This window comes from Euphorbia lathyris, chromosome 3 (assembly GCF_963576675.1).
Source record: "Euphorbia lathyris chromosome 3, ddEupLath1.1, whole genome shotgun sequence".
NCBI lineage: Eukaryota > Viridiplantae > Streptophyta > Magnoliopsida > Malpighiales > Euphorbiaceae > Euphorbia > Euphorbia lathyris.
In genome coordinates, this window is record NC_088912.1 from 4,655,445 (window position 1) to 4,674,776 (window position 19,332).

Genomic DNA, 19,332 nt, shown 5'->3' on the forward strand with positions numbered 1-19,332 from the left:
AAAAGGCATTAGTGAGGTCGAGAAATGAGGGTGAGAGGAGAGAAAAAGAGTGGATCCTTAACAAAAGCCAAAATCTATCTTTATATGCTAAATTGAGGTGTGTAAAGCAAGCTGATTTTGAAAACAAAAATTTATTATTATTTTATTGTAAGAGTTTTTGTTTATCTTCTGTAAGTCAGTCTAACCTTCCTTCTAGTATTTCCCCTCTTTTACAAGAGTTCAAGGATTTATTCCCTGAACAGATGCCTGATAAGTTGCCCCCGATTCGAGGAATTAAGCACCAAATTGACTTTGTTCCGGGAGCACAAATTCCAAATCGACTAGCCTATAGAAGCAACCCTGATAAAGTCAAAGAACTTCAAAGGCAAGTGGAGGAGCTAATTACAAAAAAGTTGATTCGTGAATCTATGAGTCTATTTGATGTACTAGTCATCCTAGTACCAAAGAAAGATGGAACTTGGCGGATGTGCATCAATTGCAGAGCCGTCAATAAAATCATGGTAAAGTATCGTCATCCTATCCCTAGGTTAGATGATATGTTGGATGAACTAAATAGGGCTATGCATTCATCTACTAACTTTTCACCATTTGAAATTGTTTATGGTTTTAATCCTTTGACACCATTAGACTTGATCCCGTTACCTGTCGATGAAAGGAAAAGTTTAGATGGAAAGAAGATGGCAAAAATGGTGCTTAAGTTATATGAACAAGTGAAACAACGACTAGAGAATAAAAATGATCAGTATGCAAAGCAAGCTAACAAGGGTCAACAATGTGTGCTATTCGAACCCGGTGATTGGGTGTGGTTGCATATGCGCAAGGAGAGATTCACCGCTCAGAGACAATCAAAGCTACATCCTAAAGACGATGGCCCATTTCAAGTAGTCGCACGAATTAGAGATAATCCATACAAGCTGGACTTGTCAGGTGAGTATAGTGTGCATACAACTTTTAATGTCGTTGATTTATCTTTGTTTGATGTAGGAGATGAAGATTTGAGGACAAATCCTTTTCAAGAGAGAGGGAATGATGTGATATCAAAATCACAAGAGCATGGAACAAAGGAGCTTGGAGTTAAGGAGCCTAGTAGAAGCATAAAGGATCCATTGGAGCTGTCAATTGGACCTATAACGAAGAATCATGCAAAGAAGGACCAACAAATGCTTAATGGACTCGTCTTGAGCTTCTTTAAGCAAGGAATGTATTTTAGCAAAGTTATTAAAGATGGTGTATTTTTGTGTTGTATTCAAACCTAAGCCCATAATAGTGATATGTAAAAAGGTTGATCATATTTTAAGAGAAGCTTTGGACTTGCACGTGTTTGGCATGTGCAAAACCCATTGGGACTCATTAAAATTAATGCTATAACCTTATAGGGTTGATTGGGCTTGTTTCTAGCTAATTAAAAGGCCCAAATAATGTTAATTAGTGGGCTGAAATTGGGCTTTAAAGGACAAAAACGAATTTCATGCTTTTCCTTGTCTAATTAGGATTTTTTTAGCTTTGATGCACTAGGATTCAACTTCCTTTTTAGTTTAGGTTTAGGTTTCTTTTAGCCTATATAAAGGCTTGTATTCTTCATTATTTGATCAATCAGACATCAATATTTTTATGAACAAAAGTTCTTCTTTTCCTTTGGGAATTATTTTCAATCCGGGATTGAATTCTTTATTGTAAGCTTGAGAGTCCGGGTCATCATTCTTTCAATATTATCTTGATCGTGAACAAGTATTTTGGTAAGGTACTTGTGAATCGCCAAACACTCAGGTTCCAATTTAATTATTAGAAGGTGTAAGGTTAGATCTCCTTTCATTGTCTTTAATTCTTTGGGGTTGGTTTGTTATCACCAATTTATGCTTGTTATTTGATGATATTAATTCCTTAAGATAGATCGGGAAAACTTGTTGATTTGGTTATTATTTCTCTTTCATAACCAATATCACATCATTACATCTAAAAAGCAATAATATTTTTTAATATATAAAAGATTTATAACAGGTACCCTGTGGGTATTTTCAGATCTGTCTCATACTCGTTTCATACACTTTTATACAGGGTACGAATAGTCTCATTATAATCAGGTAGTTTTGGGTACCCATGGATACAGTATCAGTTGTCATCCCTCATCAGAACCTACAAACCCTATGAATATAACTACGCGTGAAGTACATCTCCCAATCAAATTTCACGTCAAATACTACTAAGGATGGTAACGAGTAGAGTACTTGCGGATAGTGTAAATCTCAAATTATCTGTTTATTTTTTAATTACACGTACCCGTCCTTTTACATAGGCTATCCTTATCTGTTAAAAATCAATAAATAAAATAAAAAATATTACAAATTTAACAAAGTATAAATTAAATAAATCAATCATCTAAAAATTGAAAAAATTGAACCCTAATCAATAAAAATAAAATAATTTAGTGGTATCACTCAATGGTTAAAGAACAAAAGGACGATGTTGAAATATAACGTCATAACAGGTCTGATTCTTCTCACCTGACCCTAAAAAAAATAAAAACATTTATCTTGAAATTGTAAATGAAAGATTCTCTGATGTATTTCATATTTCTACCTTATAAAAGACCATCTCAGCCTCCGTCTTTCTCCATCAGCTCATCCAAAAACCGTTTCAAGCTCTCAAACTCATCCCTCTGCTTCTTCTTCTTCATCAATGTCGCTTCGTAAATTGTTCTCGAAGCATCTCTCAGGAAGTTACACGACAGTTTCTCTTCAACGTTCTCCAATCTCTTCCCCTACCTCATTACAACCCACAGTACCCCCAAATGCAGCCAAATCAAACTTCCACAAAGAGTATCTCAACCCGCCGGAATCCTCAAAGAGAGAATTTTTCCGTCCTTTCCTTCACCGGAGATCAATTAACCAGCTGCCTAAGTTCCTTTCCATGCATATCAGGGAGAAGCTGAAGGAGAGACTCAAAAGCATCACTGGAGATCGAATCTGCTTCGATGGACTAGCTCTTTCGCCTCAGGCGAAGGAATCAGAGGCTACAGATCTAAATTGTTTCAGAATATCAGTTGAAGAAGCTAGGAAAATCTTGAGGTTGTCTCAGATGGAGAAGCTGAAATTGAAGCTTAGGCAGATTCGGGAAACCTCAATTCAATATCATGAGTTCGTTCAGATCTGTGCTGAGGAGTGTGGACATGAAATCGAAGGTGTTGAGTTCGCTAAGACGTTGGATCAGTGTGGAATTGTGATCGTTCTTTGGAGTCTTGTGTTCCTCCACCCGGAGCAGGTATAACTGGTTATTGTTTTGTTTGGATTTTTAATTTAGATGTTCTTAATTTTAACCGTGATATCAATTGGATTTTGTGATTCAATTAATCATATGAGTGCTGGTTTGGCCAGAGAAGGCAGAAGAAGAAAATAAGTAGTTATGCATAATAGGTTCGACTTAGACATTCAATAATGGGCAAGCAGAGCACGGTAGTTGGGATTCTGCACAGATATCTGTTTTAAAACCACAAACATAATGACATGTTTTTGGAAACTGACACATGCACAAGTGGATTTTTTTAGATAAAGATAAAATTTATTTTTTAAAACTAGATCAAAATAATATGTACTAATATTAGGAACTAGGCTTAATTCTTTCTTCACCTTTAGGGATAAGATATCAAAATAGCCTTAAGGGTTTTAGGAAAGTATAAATTTAGGATTCATGTACAAAACAACACCAATATATGCTCAACGTTTAAAAAAATGTACAAATTTAGATCTTGATAGCAAAACGTTACCCGTTATTCATATTATTCTGTTAAGATCTTTCAATTGTATATCGAGAGAGAAGCCAGAACTTAACGGAATAATACGAATGACGTGTCACATTTTGTTATCGAGCCTAAATTGGTACTCCCTTTTAAACATTAAACCTGTATTAGTGTTATTTTGTACGTCAATCCTAAATTGATACTTCTGCAAAAACTTTAAATCTAGTTTAATACATTTTCCCTGAACTAATAGATTACTTAAAATTAGTTGACAGTCAATTTTTATGAGACGAAAAATATATTAAACTTAGAAACTAACATGTTTCAACAGAAAAGAGTCATCAATTATTAGAAACCATGTTAATTTGACCACAAAATGACAATATAAAAAACTAAATTATGCTTCAAATATTTCACTCCAAATGAAATGTCCCTCTTTAAATTTTGGAATGACATGTTGTAGTTAGTCCTTATCTCATGTCTAATAAAAGGCTGCAAGTGGCTTTCATGCAATTCTCTTAGGTGCACTTGATTCCCTCCTAACAAACAAACAAATATAAAATTGTGCTATTCTCATTAACCCCATTAAAACATTTTATTTTCTATGTTTGACAGGTGGTTAAATCAATTCAGAACATAATTACCCAATCAATAGTATATCCTGATGACTCAAAAAGAGAGCAATTGAAAGAAATGGAGCTACAAAAGGCCATTATAGACAAAAATGCTCGAGCCCAAGTTCGAGCAGAGCTATATTGTGGACTTGGGTTCTTAATGGTTCAAACACTTGGGTTCATGAGGCTAACATTTTGGGAACTCAACTGGGATGTTATGGAACCTATTTGTTATTTTGTAACCTCTATTCACTTTGGCCTTGCATATATGTTATTCCTAAGAACCTCCATTGAGCCTTCATTTGAGGGCTGTTTTCAGCGCAGATTCAAGACAAAGCAGGAGAAACTTATGAAAATTCATAATTTTGATCTTCGTAAATATAATGAACTCCAAAAAGCTTTTTATCCCGACCAGTAATAATGATATATCCAGTAATGAAAATATTAGAAAGACAGAAAAAAAGTTTTGCTTATTAGAAAGACAGGTCCATTTAGTTTACCTTCTCTATGATGTTGTTGTTGGTAAATCAAGCAGGAGGTATGTAACCAAACCTGAAACTCTCATTTTTAATCTAAAAAGGTAAACATGAGGAGAAAAGATGATAACCAAGACTCTGAGATATACAATCAGATAGAAATTGAGGAATTTTTAACATGAAAACAAGTCAATTAAACTTTAAACTCTATGCTGCTAACAAAAATATGTAACACCATTTCCTAAACTATCAACATACTGAACAGAAATAGAAATATTTGTAAACCAAGGTGAAAAAGAAAATAGCATGACTGATAACTAAATACAGACTTCAAAATACTATAGGAATTCAGGCGAAAAACTAAAATTAAAGAATCTCTTGTATAAGCTCTACAAGCTAAGATAGATGGAAAAAATGATGTAGAATCTTATTGAATTAATTGGGAATCGATAGATATTGTTCTACTCTAAACAAAAAAAATAACTTAGAGAACATCAGAGGAATTTCAAAGAAAATGGATAAGGTCAGCACACAAGACCATCACCCAAGAGGTATGGTTTTCGCCGGAAACATTCTGCAATCAATGCTAGATTATGTATTTTTTTTCTTCTGATTTGGTATGAGTGCTAGAAGATCTAGTGAAATACTCCAATTTTGTTTTTCTTCTATCTTGTATTTAATTAGATTATGTATTTTTTTTCTTCTGATTTAGTATGTAGTTCATGGTTTTGTACGACGGGCCATGTTAGCCGACCCCGAATCATTTTGGGACTAAGTCTTTGTTGTTGGCAGACTTTAAGAGAATTCGAACCACTTCCATCACTTGCACAAAAATTGATTAGCAGCAGCAGCTAGCATTACCAAAACTCAAAATGAACTAGTTCTAATAAGCCCAAACCTGCATATGCTTAATTCAAACCTCTCTTTCTTTCATCAGTTCCACATTCAAATACATCGTCTGTGGCTTCCGTTGCTTTTGTCCTATTTGCACTACATAATATACCCTCATCTTCTCCAACATCCTCTTCTGCATTTGAGAAAAATATTATTTCCTTCATCTTCGACATTTCCTCCCCTACTCTCTTATAATACTGCAAACAAACATTATAAGAAAAACATCATTCCAAATACAAGTTATTTGAATTTACTATAAGCAATTAGCAACTTCTTATTCCAAAGTTATTAAAATTAATTCAACGACTCTAACTATTTAAATTACAAAGTGAAAATTTAGGATTCGTTATACTAATATGATGTTGTAAAATGAGATTTATGGAAGTACTACTGTCATTAGATACTATAATTTTGAAATAGTAAATAGGCAATTTGGAGAGCTAACCCAGTAATGAGTCAAAGTCCAACTCCAACTCCAACTCCATGTGGGAAATTGAATCTTTGCAGCATTATTTCCCCTGTTATGTTTACAGAATAGAAAATGTAATAAACAATTAATGAAATAAAGAGTAGTTAACATTAAATTAGAAGAGGAAATAAGCGAAGCAGGTCTTTTAAGATCAAGAAGAACACTATCTTCAACATCATTGTTGTGAAGACGCTTCAACATGTTGGGGTTTATAAACAGGAGAGTGCCATGAAATTTTGATTTATTCAGGTTTTTGATCTGTTCATATCTACTAAGATTTTTGCAAAGGGTTTTAGGGTACATGGTGGCCGTTGGAGAAGGAAGATTTGTTGAAATAGAGGCTAGTAAAATGAACATTAGTAGAGTTTATATGTTCCTTTCATCACTTAAGTTTAATTGTAATACTTACAAAATATAAGTTTTTTTTCTTTTATCTATTTCTTGAAAAAATAATTAATTAAGTACATAAAATATTAGTAATTTAAACCTCAAATTACTGGTAGTATCTTATCATCCTTAGTGTCAGAAGGGATTGGTTTCGCCGGCCACGTTTTGCAGTCAGTGCTAAAATATGTTTTGTTGTTCTTTTGAGTGCCAGAAATATCTATTGCTGCACTCACATCTTGACATGAATTTTCTTTGTTTTTCTTCACCATTGCTTTTCCTGCACAAAATTAACTACTTTAAAAATCATCATTTGTTCTTGTTTCTTTTCCATTCTCAACCATCGTAGTTGTCTAGATCTATTCAGATTTTCTCTATTCACTCTGTATCTCTTTCGATCTACATTGGTTTTGATTTAGAAAAAAAGGAAAACAAAGTTTACCCTGCTTCCTTGTCTCTATCTCTAAAGGAAAGGGAAAGCAAGTCCAACACTGAATTTGATGAAAAAAAGCAATTTTAAACCATAAGCAGTGGTTGATGAAGACATGTCCTCTGTCTCTATGTAGATAAAGAACATTGAATAGCTTTACCAATTTCATTATGCATTAGCTGTCATAGGCATATCTCTCTCATCTTGTCGCACATAAAATAATCAAAGTTTCTCAGTTTCATTCGAAATTTATCATACACTTTTTTGACGCTATTTAATTCAGTTTTCTAACAATGTTGCATCCTACTTGATTAACGTGGTTTAATAATAAACTTGGATAATAAATGTTATTAAGAGGATTGTAGTTTTAATATGCAGCAAGCAAAATCTAGACATCAATTTTATTGTTCCATCTAAAGTGTTAGACATAATGCACATGGAGTTGAGATTAATGAATGAATTAGACAGAGTCCACTGATCTTTCATTGTTTGCTGCATTAAGCCATCGATTTTCATCTAGATACATTGAGCCCCTAATCTTTCATTGTTTGGTGCATTAATCTCTCAAAAAAAGAGCTTTTCTTGAAAAGCTAAATTTTTTTGTAGTGTCCAGAGTTGTGGTTATATAAACCTAACCAAACATGTCCTTAATACACCTATATATGAATTGATTTACGGAATGACCTAATACACCCAGTATGAAAAATCAAGGACTCAATGTGCCTAAATGAAAGATCGAAAGCTTAATGCACCAAACAATGAAAAGTCAGAGGCCCAATGTGTCTAAATATAAGATTAATGCACCAAACAATGAAATATCAAGGCCTCGTGATGCTTTTTGCCCATAATGATTAATTAGTTAGTCAATCCAATTTATGATTAGAATTCTGTTTGCCATTACTGAATCAAGATCCACTTATTGTGCCGCAAAATTTGCAATTCCTTATTGGCTCTGCTGATTGTGAAAGAGCAGAGTGATTAGAGAAAGGCAAAACTGTCTGTGTCGGAATCTACCATTTTATTAGCCTATAATATGTGGGAATCAAAGACGAACGAAAACTTGTCCATTTTATCAATGGCCTTAGTTAATATATGAAAAAGAAAATCATTTCCTAGCAACTTCAATTTTTTTTTTGCTATTTCTCATTTGTCCACCTTTCCACAGATGCATAATATTACTCCATTGATTTAAAAAAATTTAGAAAAAATCTCATTTGATAATGTTAAAAGAAGTCCACTAAACCAACCCATATAACAAATTAATATAATTTAGCTTTTTATTAATTTAACAGTGTGTTGTCCGCTTTTGCATATAAAAATGGTGTTAAATAGAGAAATACCCAAGAACATCAATTCTGCTTTCAATCCTATCAACTCATTTTCTTACTTTCTATTATCAAAGCATTGTTTTCAATTCCTGTCAATTATCTCATCCTAGCCAATAACAGGAAGTCACCCAGCATTCAGAGACTTGCAATTAATGTAAACAATCAAATTCCAATGAAGAAATAGATCTGGAAAAAACAGTTCCTGCACTGCCTGCACCATCTAAAAAAATCTAAATAAGATTTTACCTATCCAGCATCTGTGAAAAATTACTACGACAAAAGGAGTTTCAAATGAAGAAGAAGTTGACACTAGTGAATCGGAAAAACTGGAATCAAAACTTCACATTGAATTACCTAATAACCCTAACCCTAAATTTTATTACCGTCATCTTTTCACAACAGCCCTTCAAATTATCTTCAACAAACAGCAGGAAGAAAATCAAATAAAAAGAGAAAGAAGACACAAACCTTGTCTGATTACGCTTAGCATGTCACGAGAATTGAGTTTCTTCTCCTCCTGTTTATTCCCAATCTCCTAGCTAGACACATAGAAGAGAGAATTTTGAAGGTGGCTGCTGGTGAAGTAAGACAGATTTAGGGTTTCTTATATATAAAATGAAATTAACAATGACCACTATATCAAGTTATATAGAACCAAATTAACAATGACCACTATGAGAGAGAAAAAGTTATGGTTTCAATTTCCACTGCATTTAAAATTATTAATATGTTTTTTACATGAAGGAGTCGGGACCACTGAATAATGGATACCCGTGATATTCTCATACCGGTCACTAGTAATTTTTTGAACTCATACTTGTCCCATATACATTTATATACAATGTACATATAATTTCATTAGGATCAGATAGTACTGCTTACCTGTGGTACAATACCCATTCCCATGCAACTAGCCATATCCTAATCGGTTTTAAAAATGGACCTGAATATGTACGATGTAGTGTAATGAGTCTAAATATGTAATGAGTCTTTTTATTGGGCCAATTTTGTAATTTATCCTTAATGAATTTAGCATTTGCAATTATCTAATAACACAATTGGATAAACTTTTAATCGGTAATTCACCCGAATACGAATTAGTACGATTGGATAATTCCTACAAGGATGTTGCTTGCCTAGGTACTAAATGAAAGAGCCGAAAGGGATCTCGTTCATGTCTACATTTAAAACTATTAATATGTTTTTTTATATAAAATAGTCGGGACCATCAAGTAACGGATACCCGTGATATTCTCATACCCGTCACTAGTAATTTTTTTGAGCTCATACTTGTCCCATACCCATTTTATACGAAGTACTGATAATTCCATTAGGATCCGGTAATATTGCGTAGCTGCGGGTACATTGAAATAAGGGTAAAAACGATTTCTAAAGTGGGCAACCAAAATTAATTTAATCTAATTTGAAATTTATGTATCAACCTAGCCTAAGTTGGTTAAAAATGTGACCTTCTAGTGTCTTTTTTAAGATATGAGGATTAAACCGTGTGATAAGTAAAAACTTAAGGAACAGTAAATTATTTACCCTATTAGGATCTGTTAAACTAAGAATAAGAGATCCAAAGTAGACTGAGCATTTTCTACACATTTCTTTTTTTGATAAAAGTACTTATATCTTTAATAGATGAACAAACAACAAGTACAACAAAGAAAGTATAAGGAATAAAACCTTATAAGATCCATAAAGGCATTAAAACAACTACAACGAGCAAAAAAAACCATAAAAGGTATTAAAAACAAAGAACAAGAAAACATATACTTCTCGTAAATCCAAATCCATAGAAAAGCATAAGCAATCCAATCATCATCATTTAAGCCATTCTGAATATTCGGATGTGAATCCTTTCTTTTGTTGCAACCACGTAGATCCATTGATCTACGAATAAGATAAACTGTTTCCGCTCGTGCTAAATTCGAAAAAGGTATAAAGGAAATAATAATGGAGAGTAGATACAATTCAGATGAATAAAGAGATCAGATGAAGTATATGATCAGAAATAGAAAAGACGAATAACAATAATGAAAAAACACAACAAATCTAACCGGTGGGGGAGGAGGAAGAAGGAAGACAAACTTTCCTCTTCCTCATCAAAGTAGATTCACAAAATCAGACAAGTTGTGTATTTAATAAATGATGAGGTTTTGAGAGAAAAGGGGAAAGAGATGAGAAGAAGAAAAAAGGGAAGTTGGGCAGTTTTCTCATTTTCTACACATTTCAAGTTGAAAGGACATTTGCTTAAAAAACACATGGTAGAGATAATAATAAAAATGATTCTTAATTCATATTTGATAACTTTAAAAATCACTTAAAAATAATCAATCAAGTGCTTATGATTTATTACGTCAAATAAATATTTAATTTAGTAATTCAAATATTTAGTTTTTAATTTTAAATTGAATTATAAACATTTAGTTTTTAGTACAACCTAATATGAGAAATTTGATAACTTAAAAAATATTTTAAAACTAATCAATTAAGTGCTTATAACTTTTAAATTGTTTCATAGCATAACTTAAAAAATTACATTAAATCCAATAAATATAGTTAAAAAATTAAATTAAGTCAAATAAATATTTAATTTATTATTTAAAATATTTAATTTTTAATTAAATCATAATCATTTAGTTTTTATTATAACTTAATATGTGTGGAGATGCGGGGGACCAACCCCGTGCCTCTCGCATGGAAAACGAGCTCTCTACAATTTGAGCTACATCCCCCTAAGATAATTTTTCACAACATTTTATATTTAATTTGTGTTGGTGATTCCTTTATCCAATTCAAGGATCAAAACTAACATTTTTCAATTTCCAAATCGTTGGTTCAATCCAAATCAATTTTTATTCACTTTTTAATGGAGTGAATTAAAGAACATTTTTAATTTACTAATTGGATGAAATATTACTTAGCCGTGGCATGGTATAGGCTTAAACATACTCTCAAAAAATAGAAGATATAATATCTCCTCCACTAAATACAACAAAACCATAGAGTGCCAGAAACTTGACTCAGGATGATTTGCCAGACCCAGTCAAGAATCCCGCCATTGCTATAATCACACATTATCCCGAAAATCAGGAGCCATATGGCATTCAGGGATATGGCGTGGCGATATCTAGTTTAAATTTATATATGAAATATTTTTTTAGACATAAATTTTAATTTTGTTTAGGTTAGCTTGGGATGTGATTTTTCAACCTAAACCCAACCCTGGCCATCAACAAGCTATCTACCAAACAAATCCATTCACTTTTCTAATATAAAATCGTAATGTTTCATTTCATTCTAAAATTGTTATTTTTGTTGGGTTTTACCCTTTGAGTATATAAATATATTCTAATGGCCTCAATACATCTTTCTTATTCCTTTTCTCTCTCCCATGGCTCTTCTTCTCCTCTCTTTTCTCTCTCTCAGTTTTGTTGTTTGCATAAAAACTTAGGGATTCCTTTTCTTATCAATATACTCGGAAATTACTTTATGTATATACATGGAATTGGGATGGAATCAAGGGAAAGGGTTTTCATCCAAAAATTTATTATGAGGAACTTTGGAGAGGTAAACTTAATTCACTAGAAATAATTGAAGTGTGTCTCCATATTTGTAGAATTATTGGAAGAAAAACCTAACTAATAATATTATTGTTATGGTTAACTGAGCATTAGATGTGTTTTAATGTTTAATATTTGAGATTAATTCATTAGTGGTATCTCAGACCTTGTAAATTTATTGGTATACAGGAGAGGATTAGAATCCATTATTATGGTGTAGTTTTGGTATGTGTATGTAGACACTTGGTGAAGATGTTTTGTATCGAGAAGACACGTACATGGAAGATGTGGAATCCTCTTGACCGAAGTTCATGCAGAGAGATATGTATGTGTGATGAGAAGACACATGTATGGAAGATGTGGAGTGCTCTGGATAAATTGAGAAACTACATCAAGCCTATATATATAAAGCTTTACTCTGTATCTTGTAAGCCAAATCTGAATCTAATTCTTTTTCTTCTTTCTCACTTTGGTTGAGATCTTTTTATCTTGTAAACTCAGCCTTTCTTGTTTTTGCATTCTGCAAAGTTCATTCATATTTTTTGTCTGCCATTTTTCTCTTTGAAAATTTCTTATATATATTGCAGCAGTAATTTGAGAGAATAGAAGCGATAATGGAAACAATTTGAATCAACAAGGAAATCAAAATCAAAATCAAGGAGGCCATGAGCATCTACAAGGTAATGAGACTATGAATTTTATAGAAAGCAATGATAGTTCAGAAAGGACAAGAAACAATAAAATCTGAAAAAATATTAATTTTGTGCAGGAAAAACAATGGTGAAGAAACAAGAAGAAAATTCATGTCAAGATTTCAGTGCATCAGAAAATTTTTGGGGCTTTCAGAAGAACAAAAAAGGATATCCTATATGTGATTGCAGAATGTGGCCGGCGAAAACCCCTTTTCTGGATAGGATCCTTCATGTAAGTTGAGGTTTAAATTACTAATTGCTTGTTTAAATCTGCATTATTAAGAACAAATCATTCTAGCGGTCCTTTATTGCTTAGATGGACGATTTTTGGTTGATGAATCCTAATAAGAATCGGCTACTTATTTAAGCAGAAACAAATGATTAACTTTACTTCGAATTTGGATTACAGGCAAGTCCCACAGAAATATGGTGGTATTGTTATTGCACTTAAACTTTCATAGTTTAGTCTTGGATATTATGGTTGAATTGTTCTAGTGAAATAGAAGTGTATAAAAAGGTGGATATTGATAGAAAATTTTGATAGTGTGTTTGTCGGATGCATGTTGGGAATGATATGGTGTTAAATTAAAAATTAGTTTAAAATTGGAGCAAAGCAAGCATTTTAGCTTTTGTATTTTGTAAAGCTTAAGTTTCCAAGAGTAGCTTTTATATCACTAATGTGTATATGTGAATGCCTTTTAGATTTGAAGTCTATACAAGCATAGTCTTAAAAGTTCTGAATTTTTGTCACATGCTATTTGCTTAGTAATCAATTTTCTCAATACATTATAGGTCCATCTTTATATGTGTTGCCGGAAGAGGCATTAAGGATACTTGAAATGGTGGGGAAGGGAGATGAACAATTGATGGTGTCGAAGACTTATAGTAATGCAATTAGAAATTAAGTAAAATATTAAGGGAAGGAGGGTCAGATATGGTGGAAAAGTTAGTTTGGGTATTTGGAATTGAGAGAATGGCATGGAGCTAATGGGATGTGGAACGATGACAAAAAGAAGAAAAGTAGCCAAGTTGTTGAGAATTATTCGACTATAGGCGCATGATTCTATGGTGAGTGTGAAATCCATAATAATAACAATAACAATACAGCTACAGTGAGTTCAATTGCAACTCTGGTTACAATATGTAGAAAAGGAGGGTCAGATATGTTGGAAAAGTTAGCTTGGGTATCTGGAATTGAGATGATGGCATGGAGCTGATGGGATGTGGACGATGACAACAAGAAGAAAAGTAGCCACGTTGTTGAGAATTATTCGACTATGGACGCATGATTCGGTGGTGACTGTGGAGAAATCCATAATAATAACAATAAAAATAGAGGTACAGTGAGTACCTCCTCAAGAACAACCATTCTAGCTAACATTAATTAATTTGTCTACCAAATTGTAAATCTTCAAATCTTGTATTTCTTTTTCGTTTTTGAAACCACAACCTAGAAATAAATATATAGTAAATCTCGAGGAATTACCCCATAGATTCTATGTTACAATGTAAATTCTTTCTTCAGTTTGGCGTCCTTCCAGTTTCTTTTTTCGTATTCCATTTCCAATTCTCAGCTATATTTTTTTAGAAATAACATATTCTGGTATCCATTTCAATTTAAATTTCCATTCCCTACAACATAGCTCAAGAGCAAATGAAATAATTTATATATTACTTTAATAAAGTTGAAGATGAAAATATTTGGTTTGTGCACATAATAAAGTAGTTGGAGAAAGAAGCAGCAAAATGGTAGAAAGAAGAGACTGGTGAGAGAATGTTATCATATCTCCTTGACATTTTGGCCAAATGAAGCATTAGGGGATCACTACCTAATGCAGATTGAGTATGTAAACTATTTTGATTTTAGTGCAGGTGGGTCTGCGTACTACCATGACAGTAGCATCAGTTATATAGCTATATGGAGACCAATTGGCTGATGTTGAGCATACACCCCAAGGACAGTTATAGTTAGTTTCAAATTCTACATCTGCTTCTCATTGAGAAGCTCACTACCTCTTCATAATAGGTGAAAACAGTATTACACCAGCTTCCCGAATATACAATATCTCATACCAATATTGTATAGTTGAGTAATCGGATAAGTGGCATATCTCTAATTCATTAATACTTTTAGTAAGAAGGGTTCCTCAAGGGGAAAATTCCGCTCATTAAAAGCCTTTAATGAGTGGAATTACACTTTTAGTGATGGGATTTCCTATCATTAAATCCCCTTTTTCTTGTAGTGTTGATACTTAATTTCGATTTGTGCTAAACTAAATATATGCCAACTTTAGGGGCCAAATTAATCCTTAATTCAATTATAATTATAATAAATAAGCATAAGGAGTTGTAAGTGCCAATCTAACTTTTTGGTTTGAGTTTAAGCTCAAATATCACGTACTAAAACGAGAATAAGTATAATATCACCTAAATATCCAACACAAGTTTATATTTTATTATTTTTACCACTCAAAAAATTAGTAAACCACATCTTTAACTTATGACTATATTGAAGAAATTAGTGCTACAAAATGAATCTGAAAAATTACTGCGAAAATTATTTGATTATGGAAGAATGATACAATAGATGATATATGTATGTTTAACTTCGGTTAATATTTACTGTTAAAATTATATTTATCTAATATAGTAAAATCATGTAATCCCTGCATTGCACGGGGTTAAATCTAGTAATAAAATAAAAACCCAACATATGCATGTGAACATATGACATTGTTGGTCACAAGAAAAACCATTAAAAAATTGAGTCTAGTCTACTAATTAATGTTTTTAGTTTTTTATGTGTCATTATTGTTTTATGCATTTTGACTAATTGCTTCCGCTAAAATTGTCGCAATACCTCCAACATTCACCCTTCATTGATACTCGTAATCCCTGAGGGTTAGGGCTTAAAGACGGAGACATGTTTACGACATGAATCTAGTAAGTTAAAATGGTTTAGATAATTATGGTAGGGACACATATACATGTATATAATAATAATAACAACGGTTGAAAAAATTGAATTGAACTGGTGACTGAATAAGAAAAAAATATGGATGGAGCATGTAATATACCTTGAATTATTGGATTTTAAGAAATTTCCACTGTGACGAGTTCATGAATTGCTCCCGATGCAACAAACAGGGAAGAATTCATCTATAGACTAAGGACCATGGCAACTCCCCACTGCAATTAGCACCTTCGAGACACTTTGCACAACCCTTTGTGTACCTCAGATAACAATGGATGCAGAGAGAGCATTGCCTTGCCCAGCATTCTCTGCAGTTTGCTCAGGTGAATTGCATAAACAATCAACAAGATTCACTACATTCTTCTTTCTCAAATCCAAATTACAAGGCACAACTGATGCTGACACATTATATTGCTTGCATCCTGAATTGTGATGTCTTATATCTCATTCAAGCAGCCATCACGAAGAAGGGAAGCAGATTCAACTGCCACATGCTTATCAGAATAAGCAACAAAATTCCAAATTCAATTTCAGTAATATGGACATATAACACAACGGCAAGATACCTAAGCCTCTTTTGTCATTTAACAACATATTATACAATCCATAATTTTTCTTTTATAAATACGTATCTGCCTTCTTAGAAGGGAATACTAAGAATTTCATTCTCCATAGCTTCTTTAGGAAAGGGTTGCTTGCATTGCAACAGAGATGAACTATCTCTCTTCAAATTGATTTTTTGCCACACTCTCCAGCTTTCTCTTATTTAAGATGATTTTGAATTATAGCCATTAATATTATATTTATGACGTTTACTTAAAATTTTGAAATAGTCCAATGCAAAGCAACAATTAATATATTATTTACTTAATAATTGAGTAGATTTCAATTGCTTTTAGAGGCTCCCATTTTATCAATGCAAATCAACATTTTACTTGTTTAGTTTTTTCTTCCCAATAATTAATAAAATCTTTGAAAGTGCAATATCTTTCTAACAACAGATCTCACGCTCTTGAGCTATGGAAATTTAAATAGAAAGGATGAGTTAACTTTCACTTTCACTTTTCTTTTATTTATTCATTTATTTAATATTATGGCCATTAGTCTTGGCCTATATAGGTGAAATACTCTAAAAATTGTGAAACAATGAGTTGGCAAAATCTTGAAGATTGTTATGAGAGGAACCACCTTCCTTAAAAGCATTTCTGCTGAAGCCTTCCGTTTGATAGCATTCTCTCTCTTCTCCTCATTTTCCATCACCATATTGAGACATCTCTTAATCTCTTGAGCGGCAACGATCCCATCTTCATTAGGAGTAACTCTAATACCAGTTTTCCAACAATCTTGTAGCAGCTTAGCATTTGTTAACTGATCAGTCCATTGCGGAAATGCCACCACAAGACAAGCTCTCTGTTGTGGAATTCCAACCACAATGAGTAATAAAACAACCTATTCCTTGATTTGATAGCACCTCTAGTTGATTGCACCATGGCACTGTCACTCCATTTTCTTCTACTTTTTCCATGGATTTCTCTCTTATAACCCACAAGAATGGATGCCCACTCTCTATTAATGCTCTCCTCATCTCTTCCACTTGCCTCTTTGATACTTGTGTGATGCTTCCAAAAGATATGTAAATAACTGAAGCCTCAACCTTTGAGTTAAGCCAATCAATGTAAAACCGGGAAGTTGGGCATTTGAAAAGATCACCTCCAACTGAGGAATCAGAACCACAAGGAACCAAAGGCCCAACTCCCAGCAATTTGTTCTTGCTGATGGAGATCAAGGCCTCCGATTCTAGTGCGTCCAAGGTGTTGACAAGAATTGTTGGATTAGTTTCTCCATCAAGCATCTGGAGATGTTCTTCCAGGACTGAAAAAGGAAGGAAGATCACGGCTAGATAAAGGCAGCAATCTAGGGAAACGAAACAAGAAAGAAGAATCACTGATATTCTTCTCTAGTTCGCGGCTAAAACCATTGAAGTAATGGTAATAGATGTTGAAAACAGTAGCAGCTTGAGACCAGAAAAGCACGGATGGGAGGTTGAATTCCCGAGCCAGCATAGCAACCCAAGGAAGAAGAAGCCAGTACGCAACACAAGTGAATGAAGAATTATTTATGATTTCACGGAGACTTTCAGAGCCTTGAATCCTCAGACCAGATATGTAATCTTCAAAATTTTGGACAGGTTTGAAAGCATCATCGTTGCCATCAGAGAAGGAAGCAAAAGATAAAGAAGGAGGAATACAGGTTTTAGACATGGTGCGTTCTGCACCGACACTGGTGGAAAAGGTCACATGGATTCCCATGGAAAGGAGGCGCTTCGTTAGTTGAAGAGCGGGGTTGATGTGTCCCTGGCCGGGGAATATTACCAGCAGCACATGAGGCTTCTTTTCCTTATTTTCCATTTCTCTAATTCAATGTGATACACTTTCTTATACCGGAATTACTCTATCAACGCCTTTTTATACACAAATTCTATTCTAAGAGAGCATAGAGTTTAAGTGAGAGACATCATGTGAATTAGAAGTTAATCACCAGATAAGTGTTTTTCTTGTTGTCCATTTCCCAAAAGTCAAATAGAATGAAATAGTAAGGTAAGATATTAATGTCCATATCCAACAATATCACATACAATTTGAGTTACTAAATCTTGAAGTTCAAATTTTAGATAAATATTTAGAAACAAAATCTGCTCTCAACAAAATACACGATATGTTTTTCTTCAGGATAATTTCTTGGTTTATAGAGTATTTTAAATATTCTAAGTTTAACTCGTATATTATTTTTTTTACAAATTTAATTAATTTTCAATTCGATGAAGAAAAATTAAGTAATTAAAGATCAAACACTTGAGATAATTTACAAGCAGGCATTAATTAACAACTGTATTATTTTTAGGGTAAAGTAAAAAGAAATTATGGCTTAATATTTTTGCAAACACAATCATTTGATTTATAAACTTGCAAACATATATAGTTTATAGTTTGTACTGTTTGCAAAAACATTGTTGTCCTAATTTACCTCAAGAGATAGCGATTTAAAGCAATTTAAAAGTTCAGTTTTTCAACTTACTTAATAATGAAGGGTTGTCTAACTTTGCATATTAAATAAACCACAAATATTTTTTTTATTAATTTTTTTTTTTGAATCACAAATATTTTTTTTATTGAAGACTTACAAATCCTGTAAATGAAAAATGGACAAACAATCATGTTCATTTTCTTTATTATTTAATATAACATTTTTTTTTGGCCTAAATTGGTATTTTTGCCATCATGAACTTGGTTTAAGTGGTTCGTGTTTGAACTTAGTGAAATCCCCTTTTATGTTGTTACTTACCATTATATTGATTAATCATAAGCAAGGTCAGAAGTATAATGAAACATTTAAATATTCCTGATGCCAATTGGTTTTTCCGGATCTAGTGAATGCAAGCAAATAAAATTGACCATGACCATAAAAGTTGGGTCTTTTATTTTATGAGCACTGATTGTTTATCTTATTAATGGTAAATCTGATCCAAGAACATCTATTTTTATATATTTCTTCTTGTACTTCTTGTTTATTTTGAATATGACATGATGATGAGAAATTGGTTGGCTGATGCCATATTAATTTTGCTTTGTTAAATTTTGTTCTTATTGTCTGTTTTTATCTGAAACTGAATTTCATATGAGGTTGAGGACATGCAATTTTCTGTACCACTTTTTGTTTTCCTCTGAAACTGAATTGATGTGAGGTTGAGGACATGTGGGTTGTTTGGTAA

The 19,332-nt window shown here is 32.8% G+C and overlaps 1 protein-coding gene and 1 pseudogene across 1 annotated transcript; one reads left to right on the forward strand and one right to left on the reverse strand.

The window, feature by feature from the left end:
* The first annotated feature begins 2,553 nt into the window (after positions 1 to 2,553).
* On the forward strand, positions 2,554 to 4,784 carry LOC136223967 (calcium uniporter protein 4, mitochondrial-like). Its single transcript, XM_066012150.1, has 2 exons — positions 2,554 to 3,258; positions 4,349 to 4,784. Exons 1-2 carry the CDS (start codon positions 2,677 to 2,679, stop codon positions 4,763 to 4,765), a joined length of 999 nt encoding a protein of 332 aa, XP_065868222.1. The 5' UTR covers positions 2,554 to 2,676; the 3' UTR covers positions 4,766 to 4,784.
* Positions 4,785 to 16,427: 11,643 nt separating this feature from the next.
* LOC136224355 (phloretin 4'-O-glucosyltransferase-like) lies at positions 16,428 to 18,097 on the reverse strand (annotated as a pseudogene).
* Positions 18,098 to 19,332: the final 1,235 nt, after the last annotated feature.

Bases quoted from the DNA above. Each gene is read 5' to 3' on its own strand.
- LOC136223967 (XM_066012150.1), top strand. From the start codon at position 2,677: ATGTCGCTTCGTAAATTGTTCTCGAAGCATCTCTCAGGAAGTTACACG. The intron at 3,259-4,348 runs GTATAACTGGTT...TATGTTTGACAG, and splicing joins TGTTCCTCCACCCGGAGCAG to GTGGTTAAATCAATTCAGAA.